We start from the raw sequence: 16,987 nt of genomic DNA, 5'->3' as shown, positions 1-16,987 counted from the left end.
AATAAAACAATGGGTCTCCGAAGCTTCTGTAAAAAGTTCGTTTTCGGAGTGAAATGATAGCCTTTCGGTACAACATTTCGACTTGAACATCACAAATGATGTCCAGTGACGCCCAATCCCGTTTTCCGTGTTTACATTGAATTTTGACGTACGGTTGCTTTTTAGTTGGGCCATGGCCCAACCAGCGGAGGCCCAACTAAAAAGTGACCCAAGTATTAGGATCCCAACCAGCGAGTCCCGACTGTAGTAATACTGCTTTTCACGCGTTTAGCCAAGACACCAACTTTATATGGTTTTATATGGTTCGATGTACCATTTGATCTAAAACTTTTAAAACGCAATGGCCGATTGTCTACAAATTCAATAGTGATTGCCCTCTTTCGAATGCAACTTGATGCAAGAAAATTGGTCAAGGATTACTAGATGAAAAGTTGGCTAATGTTTTTTTTAGTTTTTGTGTGTACACACACATACGTACACATACACACGGACTGACAGACATTTACGGCAAAACATACTTTTGCATATAAACAATAAAGGCGCCCTGTGCTTGTGCAGTATATAAGAGTCTTCTCCATTCGGCTCGGTCCATGGCTACACGAAATTATAAAGAAAAAAATTATAAAGAAAAAAAAGAAAGGTATTATACGCAATAATATTTGATTATTGACTGTTTCACATCAAACGCCAAAAAAAATAAATTTATGTATGCAGGCAGAAGCTTTGTATTAGTATTCTTTTATCCCTACCCCTCCACAATCCCCATAGGTTATTCAATGCTAAATCAAATACTTATACATTACTTGAAAAAAAAACAAAAATTTATAATCTCAATTTATAACGCGATACAGAATAATGCAAACGGCGACAAATGGCTGGTTGACAGTTGTGTTTGGTAATCTTGAAAGCATATTTGATGGGATGCTGGATAAAACTATATTTTTACAATTAGCGTCGGTATTTTTTTACCGTACAGCCGAACAAAAAATAATTGCCGAAAATTAACCTTTTTTAGATAGACTGAGAACAGTTTTGTTGGTTGATATAAACTTTTTAGGTTGTTTTGTTGTTATTGTTTTTTTATCAGATTTTTTCCAGATCTTTAGTTCCATTTTGAGGGACCTAGCTCCGTTATGTGATTTTACGGATTTTACACAACACACAACCAATCTTAAACGCTGCCTGTACGTTGGGACATGGATACTCATAAGTAGTGCGCAACGGTGTAAATCCGGTAATATCGCCAGGCTCGGTACAACACTGAAGCTGACAATACGACGTCCCTTATCCCGAATCCCAAGGTGTCAGGCGACCCGTGCCGAGGGGATGAATGTACTGGAGGGTGAAACAATTGGCCAGGCATCAACGGAGCCTGTAGTGCTGGGTAGATACATTTTCGTGATGCATTACGGAGTGAGATCTACCACAATGTGCTCTAGTTCTTACTATTCTTGTTAATACGTATGAATGATGGTCGGAAGAGTATGGAACGACTATAATTTGCTTTTAGATGACCCATCTTTTGCACCTTGTGGATGGAGTCAATTGAGTAAATTGTAAAAAAACGTCTAACTCAATCTTAAGGTGATTATACAATTAAGCCATGTGGTGAATTTCAAATTCACCACACGGTTTTCTACTCCTATTATCAAAAGTTCAAATCTAGCGTAATAATTGTCGTACAATGCTGAAATTAAAGTCGATTGTTCAGCATGAGTAAGCAAACTATCTACAGATGTTTCATCCCCATGGGCGTTGTTGTTCTCTCAATTCGTGCTCTTGAAAAATCACTAGGAAAAGCACGTGGTTTCCAAGATGGCCGATTTCTGGCTTTGTTGTATAACCACCTTAAGCTGGTTTCGAAGCCGACGACATGAATCTCTAAGCTTCAGAGCGCTGATTGATTATGAAAGAAGCGGATACGAATTTGGTGAATGTCTGACTGATTAGAGGTCTGTGTAAAGGTGAGATTCCGAAATGCCAAACGCAATGAAATCAGATCTCTGTACAAAAACTAATTCGGAACTCATAAGAAGCAAAAATATGTTTGAACTACAGTACCGGTCAAAATCATTATTATCCCACTTATTGTTGAATCCGAAACTGATTGAGAGGCACGCCTTTGAGAGTTGGTATAAGGCATTTCTCGGAGGGTATAAATAGCGGTACCTCTATCTAAAGAGTCCTCACATTAACCTTCCGCAACGCGCTCCAAGTTTCATCACACGAGAACTCGCGTGTTGTAAAAAGTACAACAGTCATAAAATTCGTTATAATGAAGCCAATTCAAATTATATCAACGTGATTTTTTCGGGAAAATAATAAAGGGGATAAATTCTCTCACTAGCTTTATGTACCCGGCCTTGCTCGGAATTGCCAGTTTGGTTTTCAGTTTTTTATCCCAATCAGAAAATGTAAAACCAATTGGTCAACAGAGGAATTGTGTTAACTTATTGATACTTTATCATTTGATTAAAAGAAGGCTTTTGGAAGCATTGACTTATCTTTAAAAAGGGATCGTTGGTTTGAATAGCCTTATTCCGGGCTAACGTCAATTGCTAAAGAAGAAAAAACATCCACCGATGCTTTATTCCGGGCAAACGCCCATTTTTAAAGAAGGGATCACACTCACCATTGCCTTATTCCGGGCAAATGCCTACTTTTAAAGAAGCAATCACACCCACCATCCAGAAGAAAACACATTAATCATTGCATTTCACTGGGCAAACCATGATTCCGATGAAGGGTAACAAATATCATTGCTGTATACCCAGCAAATGCATGCTTTCTATGAAAGATTTTTCTGATGCTGTTCATAATTATTCCAAATGCCCTTCATGTCGAATGACCTTAGGCCAAATAGTGTTATGTAAATATCCTGCTTCATTCGGGGATATGTCATTTTCCGGAAATGTCATATTCTGGGATATGTGTATCGGTAAGAATCATTTTTGGGAAATATCATTTTCGTTGAAGTTATTTTTGGGTAAATGTTATTACCGGGAAAATGTTATTGTCGAGAATTTGCTATTTTTGAGGAATTCGGGAAATTTGTTTCCGGAGCATTGTACGATGTCAAAGAACCTCGAATGAATTAAAAAAAGAGAGATTTTAAATTAAGTCGTTTTCTAAACAATACCCAACTCCAATAACCTCCCGCAGTCAAAAAGTTTTTCCCAGCCTCTCTATAATAGTTTTGGGTAGAGAAAACGTGTCTACAAATTTGGTTTGCGGTAAAATGGTATACTAAACTTTTCGTTTCATAAATATACCCTCTCTCTCATTCAGCTATGACACTCCTACCCAGTCTTCCTCAAACAGAGAATATGGGTTCCAAGTTGGACATCGGTAAATGGGTTCAAAAGTTATGCTGAATTGATCGATAACTAAACAATACCCCTCTCTCACACCCTCCCCCTTTTAAAATGACCTACCCACATCAACTAAAATTGTTTTCTTAGGACAATATTTGATACAAATTTGGTTCAAATCGGTCATTGGATTCAAGACTTACATTGAGTTGATCGATTGCTGAACAATACCGCTCCCCCCATACCCTCCCTTTTTCAAAGAGCATCCCAAACCACACTATCGTCGTCTCCTTAATATGAAGAATGTGTGTTTCAAATTTGGTTGAAAACGGCCAATGGGTTCAGAAGATACACCGAGTTGACCAATAACTAAACTATACCCCTTCCCCCTCATCCTCCCCCTTTTCCAAACAGCATCCCTAACTCTCCTATCGTCGTCTCTTTAAGATAAAGAATGTTTGTTCCAAATTTGGTTGAAATCGGCCAAAGGGTTCAGAAGATACACTGAGTTGACCAATAACTAAGCATTATCCCTCCCACCACACCCTCCCCTTTTCCAAACAGCATCCCTAACTCTCCTATCGTCGTCTCTTTAAGATAAATATTGTGTGTTCCAAATTTGGTTGAAATCGGCCAAGGGGTTCAAAAGGTATACTGAGTTAATCAATAACTAAGCAATACCCATCCCCCACACCCTTCCCTTTTCAAAAGAGCATCCCTAACTCTCCTATCGTCATCTCTTAAAGATAAAGAATGTGTGTTCCAAATTTGGTTGAAATCGGTCGAAGGGTTCAGAAGATACACTAAGTTGACCAATAACTAAGCCATACGCCTCCCCCCACACCCTCCCCCATTTCCAAAGAGCATCTCCAACCACACTATCGTCATCTATTAAAGATAAAGAATGTGTGTTCCAAATTTGATGGGGGTTCAGAATATACAGAAGGGTTCAGGGTTCAGAAGATACACTTAGTTGGCCAATAACTAAGCCATAACTGTAGGAATAACTTTCCAAAATCATCATTTCTACGGTCGTTCCGTATTATCCCGAAGGCCATCTGGTGGTCACCTGCGGTCATAGCAGAGTAATGACATCCAAAATCACCGTCAGAAATGGTTTAGAAAAATTGTGCTGCTCTAGGACGAACTTCACAAAATTACCATTTTTTACGGATGTCCCGGATTTTCCGGATAGCCGCCTGGTGGCCACTGTGGTCATAGCAGAGTAGGAGCAATGTATTAACTCGAATATTGCCGTCAGAAATGGTTCACAAAAAATTGCGCTGCTCTAGGACAAACTTCACAAAATGATCATTTTACGGATGTTCCGGGTTTTCCGAAAGGCCGCCTGGTGGCCACCTGCGGTCATGGCTGTGTGAGAAATGTGTTTTATTAGCTCAGACTTCCCCATCCCCATAGGACGAACTTCACATAATGACCATTTTTACGGACGGTCCGGGTTTTCCGGAAGGCCGCCTGGTGGCCATCTGTGGTCATAGCCAAGATGAATACACAGCTAGGTGTTGCAATGTGCTTAGTTTGTGGAAGAGAGGAAGGCGGGGGTGAAAAATTCATTTTCAGTGCAAAACGACAACAAACCGGCTGGCTCTCCCATACTAAAATCCAAGATGGCTGAATCGTGAATTTGGCAGATTGGAACACCTAGTGGTGTATTCATCTTGGTCATAGCAGTGCGAGAAATGTGTTTTAGCTCAAACATCCCCATCAGAAATGGTTTAGAAAAAAATGCGCTGCTCTCGGACGAACTTTCCAAAATGACCATTTTTACGAACGTTCCGGGTCTTCCGGAAGGCCGCCTGGTGGCCACCTGCGGTCATAGGTGAGTGAGAACTGCGAATTAACTCCAAGGCTATTATCAGAAATGATATAGAAAAAATCGCGTTACGTTAGGATGAACTGTTAATGAAATAAAAAATAATTCATTACTGGTCACTTTTCCCAGTGCACCTGAGCCTTTTATTTAGCTATATTTACCCGAGCCTTCTATCGAATCACTTTTATTATCTTTTCAGTTGATGAAGAACTAATTTTTTGAGGAATACATGGTGGTTTGGTGCAAATTGGTCAACTGACTGAAAAGTTATCTCATTTTTACTCAATGTGTTGTACTTTTTACAACGGTGCGAGTCCCGGAAGGTTAAGTTTGAGAAATATCTGAATAAATAGAAATTCTCAATAGAAATGGAGCAAAAAGACATGGGTGTACTACAAAAGCTCAATGAACTGGACGCAATGGTTCATCCCGAACAAAAAAAACGCCGGGAATATACTGCCCATAAATTCAAAACAGTCCCATTTTTGCTTGATTTCCTATCTAAATGGGACTGTTATGAATTTATTGGCAGTATATGACTCATCCGTTCTGAAAAAGTTATGCCCATCAGTAGCGAAAACCTTTCAGCATTTTTTTTTTTTTTCGTAAAAAGTTCCTGTTTTAAGAAAAGACTATGTACGAGATGAGTCGGCCGAGGGCCGAAAACCTTAAAGATAATAATAGTAGGGGAAAAGACGGCTTTGGCAGGTTTTGTTCTATTATTGGCAGGGGGTTTTTGTCGACCAAATTTTATGAAATTTGGTCAAAATGTTTAGGCCATATTTGAGCATAATCAGTTATAAAAAAAACCCTGACAATAATAGAACAAAACCTGTCAAAGCCGTCGTTCCCCCTAATAAAACTCGATGCCTTTCGTCATACAAATTTCTGTCATTCAACTTCATGCTGCTTGTCGCGCATAACCGTTAGTATTTTTACTGAAGAGAAAATTTTAAATCCATAAGGAACCCTGAAATATTTCATGGAGGTACGCGACGTAAAGTAACTCGAACTAGACTAATTAAGTAACATGTAATTATATAAATAGGATTGTAAGAGATATTCCACTGGAGTTATTCAATATGGCACTAACCATGACCCATGAGTAATACTGATAAACATTATGCTGTTCACTTGAGTGGTTTATTAGGGTTATTATACAATTCTTTATTGAGATCCGGGAAAGTAATCCATTTTATTACTCAAACACGAACTATAAAAACAGGTTCGTATTTACATATTATAAACGCAAACTCAAATCATATCTGTTGTTGGTTCTTCTATGTTGAGATAAGTGCCATTGTTATTCAAGAGTAAATTTAGAAATAGCATTCTGATTCACTTTAAGCAAATTGAATGTCACCGATAATTAAGGATACATTTACATGTTTCTCACCTAGTAATAGGCCCGCACGTGGCGCCCACTGCAGATGCTCGATCCGCTTCATTGAGTCTGCCGTCCCGTAATTCAGTTGATGCAATTCCACGAAATTTCGCGCATCGTACAATTTGGCGCATTCGGATGCCGTTACAAGGAACATCGGCATCAAGGTGTTTTTGCTCGATTTAGCCGTCTGTTGGTCCTGGGTGCCGTGCGAGTCGGAGGCTTTTTCTAAGCATCGTGCTCCTTGTTTTCGGCTTGGATGCGAATTTGTTTGTGGGTGTTGTGTCTCTTGTTTTTGATGTTGTTTTGCGAACCAGGATGGGAAGGATATCCGTTCGATTCGGGTATGGTGAGCTTTCAAGCGCATTAGTTCGATGCCAGTATCTGTGGATGAAAACAACAGAAATGCAATTACATGGAGAGCCATTCGCAGTCATTTTTGAAATGCATGCACAGACGTAGGATAGCATCGTTTCGTAGGTTTCATTCAAACGCATACGCCATGTTGTTTCATGCTTCGCTTCACAATGGAACACTGATGGCAGTTTTTCGATGTGGACTATCAGAACAAACAGTTATGTTACTTTTTGGCCTAACTTTCATTAGGATATAAATTTAGTAGAATCCGATAAAACATGCGTTATGATCCTTGAAATTGCGTATCTTTCTATTAGCTACAAGATTAGATTTTACGTGTGCAACTAGTTACTAGTAAACGAATATGCTTTAGGTCCTGGAGTATTTACATATGAAGTTTTCGAAAGCTGTGCAAAAACGCAATGGAATAATATTCATCACTCTTGGAACCAGTTGTATTCAATTTTGGCAATATTGACATCAATTCTATTAATGAATCGAAAATCAATTTTAGATTTAGTCCCATGCCGTTTTTTTCGCATACTGAGATAATAGCTAGGTATTGAAGTTCCAAATCACATTTTCCATATGAAATTTTTCAAAAAATCCAATAAATTGAAACATCATCGGATTTTGTGGAAATGTTGCTGAGTTGTTCATCATTCGATAGACTACCGGGAAACGACTTAGTTTGATTGGAATATTGTTTAGTTTTGTGCTATTATGTCAAATAAATTCTTAATGGGACTGTTATGTGGCTAGTTTTAATATTGCATGCACATGACTTGGTATTTTTTCTCACTCAAGGACACACAGAATCACAATTTTTATTATGAATTATGGAAGTACATTAGAAACAAACACTATTCGTTGTGTTAACTCAAAAGTGATGAAAAGTAAAATGGGACTGTTATGCGCGTGGGGGCAGTATAGATACATACAAAAACGTATATCAACCTCAATAAGTTTTGTCAAACATGAAATTCACTTTAAAACAGTAGTTTTAAAGGTTTTCATTCGTTGTTTGATAGGTAGGGGAGATCTACCTATCGGGATTATGTTGACTGGCCCACCGTCAATGCAAAATTTTATAATTTATGATTCATACGAACCATATTTGAGCATTTGTTATTGTTCATAAAAGTGGGCCCTTATACCGGACACTTTGCGGTATGTATGATGTACTTGCAATGAGCTGTAGCCATTTATTGGACGTTTATTGCAGTGTCTCAATATTAGAAATTCTATGCAGTTCATTGGTACTATACGAGTGATCAACTTCAGAACCATTTTCAAAATTTTATTTTGAATCCTCTGAAGTGCCTTCTTTCTGGTATTGCAGCAATTAGTCCATATTGGCACAGCATACAACATGATTGGTCTAAAAATTTGTTTGTAATTCAAAAATTTATTCTTTAGGCTTACCATAAGTCCTAAATATTTAATTTCGCTGGACTAATTAATTGGAACCCCATTCATAGTTACAATATGTCTGCTACAAGTCTGCTTAAACGAAAAGCTCTTAGCTTATGTGGGAAAATTAGTTTTAGAAGCATTCGGGAACATTTTTCATTTTTACAAGTAAGAGGAAAAAATAGCCAAACTTTTTTGCAATCTACTACAAATGACACGAAGGCTCCGCCCTTTGGCGGAAAGGCCCGTGTCATATGCAAACCAAGATTTTTGACACCTTGGTGGTAAATCAGATATTTCTGTTCACAAATTATGTAACGCAAAAATCTAAGTGTTTAACCGCCTCCCTTTTCCTTGTAACAAAAAGCAACATTTTTGGTCCCTCTCCCTCCCCTACATAACGCGTTACTGTGAAAATTTTAAAGGCAGATTTTTTTCCGTCACTGAAGCATGTATGTTTTAATAGTTTTTAACACTGTTAGAATAGGAACGGCACATGATCAAAAACCAAGAATATCAAAAATGCAGCTGGTAGAAAGGAAATAAGAATTCGGGACCTCAGACTGCATTATGCTTTCGTGCTGTGCGGTTCTATCTTCTCTGCCAAAAGTTTCGTCAAGAAGCGCGTTTTCAAACTAATCTCGCTATTACCAATCAATTAATTTAAGGTATACTGGGGGAAGTGGAAAAGGAAAAATCGATAGTGCATGTTCGAATTAGTATAAAACCAGTTTAAATGATTTAAATGCCTTCAATCAAAATGGGCTATCAAAAACAGTTAATTTTGCACCAACTGTGCACTAATTCGTACCATTTCGGTCGTTTGAAATTTATGGAAATAGATTTTAAAATTAGGAGTTGTTTTTCCACTTATCCTAGTGGGATGGGGTAACTGGAAAACCCATGTTACCTTGACCTTCAATAGTGATGAGTAGTTACATATAACTAAAATCAATACGATAATTGCTCTGAGTATCTTTTGTGGAATAATTTCATTACCTTAACGGAATAGATCCTCAAGGAATTCTCGTAATAGCTAGGTGAGGGCTGGTTTTGCCTTCTCGAACACTAAGTGTACGTAAAGTCTATATGTTCACCCCAAAGATGAACTTTTTAAAGGAAAAATGGGACTTACAGGGTTATAAACTAAGCAACTTAGTTTAACGAATTGAGATGATGTCTGTATGTGTGTATTTGTATGTATGTGTATGCGAAAAGCACGTACGAAATTATCAGCTATTCTTAAGCACTTGTCCTTAACCAATTTGTTCGCAAACAAAATTGCATTCAACGGCGAAACTTGTTATGAATAAAAATTAATGTTAATTATTCAATATATTTACCTATCAGTGCTATTTTTAACTTTATTATAATTTTTTTTCATATGTAAAGCATGTGAAAGGCATCAATACCGATAGGTGGATTAATCAGGCATTTTCTCATTTATATGAGTCCAATCACCACTGGAATCACAATGATAACAAAGAAGGAACACATTAAGATTCACAGCTATCGAAATAAACCCTGGAGGTAAGAAAAAAAATTGCGTAATTAGAACAATATCCACTTCCCCCGCAGTATTTGATACCTGGGGTAAGTGTAAAATCTTTGAATTATTTGCTTTCTTGGTACAAACCACTACCAATTGAATGGGATTAGTTTAATGGTTTTATAATGGCCACCTGTGATATAAATTCACTTGAAAAACAAAAACAATTGGTGCAAATAAGAATTGATTTTATGAATGCAAAAATCAACTTTTCGCGAAACCTAAAATTACAGTTCAAGCGTTAACCGTGTTAGTGTATGTATTATACAAATTTCAACATAGTATTAGTGTGAGCATCAAAGTATATTCTTGCATAATGTTATGATGTGGTAAAAACTGTAAAGTATGTACAATTCCAATTTTTCGAGTCGCTTTTTACACTTACCCCCTTTTTCCACTTCCCCCAGTGTACCTTACTCGAAAAAATTCAAAACCTGTGTTACCTCGTCGTAGATACCAAAAGTCTCGATAAAATCGCGTTCTATCTGAGAGCTCCCCAACTAACAATTTTGGTGCTAAAAGCTTCAACTTCTAGCCTTTGGCTGTATAATGTTTGGATAAAAGCAGCCAATGCTGAATAAAAGAAAAGCCTTCGCAAATAATCCCTTAAACTTCAACTCGACTATTACCCAAATATCTATCAGCTAGTCAGTTTGTGCCGAATATATTTCATCTTTTATCGTTTATGCAGCTTTCATATAGTCATAAAACAGCTCTGTCTGAATTAGCAACAAAGCTTATCGGTTAAGAGCTCATGTATGTAATTAAGTTGCTTGTTAGCAACTTCCTATATTACGGTGAGTAGCATTCACAATGAAAATGTTTTCGCTGTTGTTATAGCACTAACAATAGAGCGTAATGGCGCTATAAATGAACTAACGAAGCTTTTAGGCAACTTTGATATCTTTGAAGATTACACAACGTTTAAGTAAACCTTATACTGCTTCTTTTAATAGCTTATCAGTATGGAACGTCAAAACCGCAATGTTTACATTTGATTTTTGTTGCCGGAGCTGTGTATGAGCTTGAGCTATTGATTTCTGTAATGCAGCTACAAAGGTTTTCACCTGCTCTTATAGCAACTGACAAAGCGCTGTCAATAACGCTAGCAGCTAGTGTAAGAAAACTAGCCATTTAGAAGCGATATTTCTGTTGACGGCTACTTTTAAACGATTAGCAGCAGAGTAGCATCCATACAGATCGAAAAAATGTTGCCTAAAAACAATTTCAGCGATTGATGATGCAAAAAAGTTAGCCAACAGAACATGCTGATAAATGTTTTAATAATGGTTGACATAATGCTGATAGCATAATTTTTAAGCTTATGTGTTAAAGGCAGCATGTAGGCCTCTTTCTAACGTTTATACAGCATGAATCTGAAAATAGCGTTAGTAAAACAACCTATAGGGTATGCGAAGAAGCACATCCATAATTTTCTTTGTTATTTACATATGTCAAAGTGACGGTGATGACAGAGCAGCGGCCATTGAATCAGGAGATCAGGAGTTCGAATCTAGGTAGCAACAAAATTGATATTTGAGTTCTCACAAAAAAAAACATTAAATAAACTCCGAAATTTACTCTCCTCTCAAATAATATTTAATCAAATTGAATTCAGTGGCTGTATAAAACTTATTTAACAGATTCAACAAATCTGAATAAGCGCCATTGAAGCGAATTATATTACTAAATAGTTTAGTAAAGATTGAGAAAAAATTGTGTAACATGCTGTAAAGTAGTTGTGCCGGCACGTCAAAAACAGCTGAATAGATTCGCCAGATTTGCTGGTAAAGGAATTGAATAGATGTTCTTGATCATAAGTATAGCACACATGTTCAGCTTGAAGCCGTATAAACGAGTTGAAATAACATTTTCATTGACATTAAATGTTAGTTGGGTCACTACTTTTCATAGTATCCTTCAAACAGTTCCAAGTGTTTCAAGTATTGATTATAAAATCGTAAAAAGTTATTTATACCTGTATTTCGCGCGCGATTCTCAAACATTTGTAGACTACACAAAAGAATGTAAAAATACAACTCTTATTGAGTAAATGAAATATCATCATCATCTTCGAGGCGAACAAAATAGTCTATAAGCGCCCTAATGAAATAACAAATCATTTACATTGTTCAAGAAAAGATATCCGTTATCACAAATTCGTCAAGATACACAATTACCAAAAACTTAAATATATGACTGTTTAAAAACCAGCTTTTACGTGTGAAATACACAATCTCTTGAACAGTGATAGTGTCCTTGCACGCTTGATGTATATAGGCATCAAATTGAATACGTTTATTCCTTTATAAAACAATGAATTTTGTGAAGCTCCATACAAAAAATAAGGTGTTCTTATTTCATCCGCGTTTCTAGTATTATATATATGAATGTCACTTCCTCTTTTAATTCGATTACACAATTATCGGGGCAGCAATCCATTTATTATTTTGAAAATGAACCCCATAGTCAAAAAAACAATTCTTTGCTTCACTGATAACCATTGTAAAGCGTCCAACAAAAAGAAGAAGGAAGTGAATCTATTACATCCAAAAAACAAACGCATAACTTTATTTTGCAAACGCTGTAACCTCGATATTTGTGTTTCATTGACCAGAAATAAAATGGAGGCGCAAAAGTCCAGGTGAAGAGAGATGATTGATTTGTACAACTCTCGCTTAACTTTTCAAAAGGACCTAAGTAACATTTTTTCATGAATTAATTTGTGTACTGCAATCAAAACCTTTCATGTTATTCTGTTGATTGCGCTATTCAAATTAATTCATGAAAAAAATGTTACTTAGGTCCTTTTGAAAAGTTTTTTAATCGACATAAAATTCCATACTTCTTGGATATTGTTGATATGACATTGTTGATATGAGAATCAAATTTCAATTTATCATCAATAATCTCGCCAAGATATTTAATTTCCCGAACGCGATCAAGTGTTTCATCACCAATTCTAACAGAAACATTATCAATGAATCGATTTCGCGAAATTACCATGTATTTAGTTTTACTTATATTCAACTTCAACTGTTTGTACTTCAACCATCTACTTAGAGAATGCAAATCTGTATTCAAGGGTGAAACAACATCATCAATATTTCTAGCTGCAATGAATGATACTGTGTCATCCACGAAAAGATTAATGTTGCAAAAACGTAAGACCCGTCCCATGTCATTGTAGTATATTCTTTTGCATAAGTCACAAATTATGCAACGATGTTACTCTTCTTTTACAAATCAAGCACATAGTCCAAAACCCAAGCATTCCCATTTCTCAGCAAACCTCCTAGCCACTTGAACTAATTTATTGCTTACACATCTTCTGGCATAACACAGAACGATGACCCATGTTATCGTCACCCAGCAACTAGAACAACTCCTAATATAATTCCCCCACCGAACGCCGTCACCTAGCGTAATTCGACTCCTTCAGCACCACACCATATGGTTCCCACAAAAGTGCTTGAACCTAAACCAATATATCTTGCGCAGGCATCAATTTACTTCACTGTAGTCAAGTGCATTTTTGTTGTACGCCTGGATGCAGTTTCTCTCGCTCGCTCTTTATTTTGCCATAGTATTTCTGCTTTCTCCTTTACCCATATTCTAAGAAACGTTTGGAACACTCCAAGTACCTCCTACCAATATATTCAGTTATGTAGACTTAAGAGAACTTTGTAGAATTAACCAAACTTTGAAATGAAAACATTCAATAAAGGGATTCAGTAACCAACCGTCGTCGCGAGTGGTCATTATTTGAAGAAGCCACCACATCATTAATATACATAATAAATAAAACGGGCCCTAATACACTTTCCTGTGGAACACCAAGATTACTTTCCATGGGATTTGAAACACAATCATTAAAAACAGTCCTTTGGATTCTGTCAGACAAATAGCTTCTGAACCATTCATACGCAGAACCCGAAATTCCAAAGCGCTTGATTGTTTCCAACAATAAGGGCCTAGAGATTGTTTCAAAGTTGCGTTTAAGATCCAAAAGTACAGCAATGATAGTATCTTTACACTCCATGTTTTCTTTCCATTTGGCTAACACTAAGTTCAATGCGGTTTCACAAGAATGTCCTTCTCGATATCCCGATTGCTCTTGTATTAACAAGTTATTATTACTACCCGCCTAGCGGTAAAACGCGCGGCTACAAAGCAAGACCATGCTGAGGGTGACTCGGTTCGATTCCCGGTGCCAGTCTAGATAATTTACGGATTGGAAATTGTCTCGACTTCCCTGGGCATAAAAGTATCATCGTGTTAGCCTCATGATATACTAATGCAAAAATGGTGCCTTGGCTTAGAAACCTCGCAGTTAATAACTGTGGAAGTGCTGAATGAAGCTGCGAGGCGGCAATGTCCCATCACGGCACTGGATGAGATCAAAATTGGCAGCAAAGGAATTTGTTGAGAGCTGATCTTCAACTTCTAACTCGCAACAAATCCATTTTTTCATAATTGGTGACTTCAACCTTTATTCATTTCCAAATATTTTTGAGAGTCCAATTAAAATTCAATTGTTAGATAACATGCTAAGAAGGAATTTTGTTACATAAAGACCATATTAGCAGAAATGAAAATATTGCTCAATTCACGACTATTTTACATATTTTTTTATTGTGAAACATATTTTAGCACAGAAAAACTCAGCAAATGAAAAGTAAACAAAAATTTAACCGAACAAGACATAATAATAAATACTCATGTGATCGGTACTTTTTGACAATTCTCAAGCATTTCAAATTATACCGAGTTTACAGTACAGTAGAGTGGGGCAAGAGTGCGCACTTAGTTTTCAATCGATCATGTGGCCCGTATGAAGCAAGCTTCTGCATATCAAATCAGTGTCGATGATTCATATACTCTTCCTTTATGTTACCCAGTGGAAAAAATATTGAAATTATTGAGATTCGTTTTAGTAGAACCCTTACTGCAAGACAAGTGAAAAACGCACTCTTACCCCACCGGTGGGGTAAAAGTGCGCATCGGGTGGGGTAAGAGTACGCATTTATCCAATCATGTGCTTTAATTATATATTAACACAAATAAGAGTTAATAACATTTAATTGATGTTTAATGTGCATATATTAGGGAATGTTTAAAGATTACGTAACTCTTAAAGGGGGAGGGGATTCTAGAAATGTGCACTTTCATACGAAAAACCATTGTTTTTTTATATATACAAAAAACTACAGAGGTAAATATATATATCAGGTTTCGCGTGGCGTATACAAAGGGATTTTCCTTAAAGAAAGTCCACCAATCATGTAACGTAAAATTTGGCTATTTCATCACCCCTCCCCCTCTATCTTACACTATTTGTATGAATCCTCTAAAAATTATATGGATCGTCACACATCTCACAACCCCTCCCAGCTAAACGTTGCGTAATTTTTGAATGTTCCTTTTGATTAAATGAAATTATCATTTAGATGAAGTTGTGTTTTCGTACTATGTTTAGGTGTACAGCAAGTCCTAATACAATTTCATTATTTCGCTTCAGTGCTTTGTTCGCTAAGTCCTTTCTAACACCGAATTACTTCAACTTATCCTAAAAACTTGCGATAATTTCGAATTATGTCCCTTTTTTCTTAGTTGTGAATCTTTACGCTTTGGAAGAAGTCTTATTTCGGCCGGAGATACGGGTTTGACATCATAACTTGAAAATTCATATGCGTACTCTTGCCCCACCGGTTCCTGCGTACTTTTACCCCACAGTCCCAAAAATTATTCAAGTAATGGTTTTGACTTCTTGAAAAACCAACCGGATTGGTGTTCTGTACCATAAAGTACTCTATACAATAGGTTATCGAAATGGTATAATGTTCACCTGATTGAACGTATATATGGTAATGAAATACTAGTTGCGGAAATCCAATTATTTTTAGCAAAATGACCAAAAAGTTATCTAACTCCATATCTCCCTTGTTGTTTATTCAAATCGTTTACAATTACACATGATAATAGTTGGCCAGAATACCTGTCAAACTGATGCAGTGCTGCTAGTTTATCTTTTTTTATTACTTCAAAAAATCGAAAACGTACTCTTACCCCACGCGCACTCTTGCCCCACTCTACTCTAATTCAAACAATTTTCAACTTTAGTCAGCTATTTTCAAAAACTTAGTAAAATTTTACCGACTTCTGTAATCGAAAGTAACAATGTACCTACCTAGCAGATATATAGGATCGTTTTACAATAATAACCATAAACTCATATCATCAGCCCTAATTGAAACTTGTTCTATGTTTGTTACTCACCTGTGTCAATCGAAACGACGAGGCCTTCTTTATTCCCCAATAACACTTGATTCGTATTAGGAATAGACTCAATCGCTGTGACTGAAACTATACAGTTCTCCAATACCCAATACTTCAAACCAGTTAAACTGAATATGAATATGCTGCTCCTGAAACAAAAACATCCGTTTTAATAATCGTACCATATTTCAGCTCTTAAGCTAAACTACCTGTGGTCAACAGCAAAAAGTTTCTCATTATCGTGGCTGAAGCAAGCATTGACGAAACGAATCCTTAATAGCCGTCTGTTTTGTGAAACTGTGTGATGAATTTTAAGTAAAACTCTGTAACAATCGAATACAATGTGTTTATTATTGTAACATGTGTGTAAAGTGTTTGAATCTAATTTTGAATCAGAAAAACGAACCTCCTTTTTTGTTTGAATAACAAAAACGCATACTTTTTACCCTCCCTTCGGATATATTATCTTGATGCGATGGGTGGGTTTACGCATCAGCTAAGGCTCTCCAGGCCATTTGCGAGTTGTGGCGCCTGCCTAGAATGTGGTGGGGTTTGACAGTGGGCCCTGTTAAACCTCTATAAAAAGCTGCATGTATCCACAAGTAGGCTCCGCCAAAGCGCACAAGCCCACGTCCTGGTGTTAGGTGGGACGCAAAAAAGCCCTGACACGACGGCCCTCCGACAAGACAGGAGGTTTGCGCAGGCCCAATAAGCCGCCTTTAAAAACAACCATTACGAACGACATAGAAGATAATACGACTCGATACAATCGGCAACGACCTCATTTTCATTTATTTAGTTTACATCTAAACAGATAACACTGAATCAACAATTTGACGCCACAATACACGGTTCGAGCC

At 36.9% G+C, this 16,987-nt stretch overlaps 1 protein-coding gene across 2 annotated transcripts in view; it reads right to left on the bottom strand.

The window, feature by feature from the left end:
• The window catches only part of LOC134215825 (TBC1 domain family member 31), a 108,497-nt gene that overhangs the window by 49,275 nt on the left and 42,235 nt on the right, over positions 1–16,987 (bottom strand). For both annotated transcript variants that reach the window (XM_062694935.1, XM_062694936.1), the window contains exons 2-4: positions 16,337–16,450; positions 16,128–16,276; positions 6,542–6,913 (exon numbers count right to left, since the gene is read on the bottom strand). In XM_062694935.1, the coding sequence (XP_062550919.1) occupies positions 6,542–6,913; positions 16,128–16,276; positions 16,337–16,450 (635 nt within the window). The remainder of the gene's footprint in view (positions 1–6,541; positions 6,914–16,127; positions 16,277–16,336; positions 16,451–16,987) is intronic.

The sequence above is a fragment of the Armigeres subalbatus genome, chromosome 2, assembly GCF_024139115.2.
Source record: "Armigeres subalbatus isolate Guangzhou_Male chromosome 2, GZ_Asu_2, whole genome shotgun sequence".
NCBI lineage: Eukaryota > Metazoa > Arthropoda > Insecta > Diptera > Culicidae > Armigeres > Armigeres subalbatus.
The sequence above is the reverse complement of the archived record's forward strand: the minus strand, read 5'-3'. Positions and strand labels throughout refer to the sequence as shown.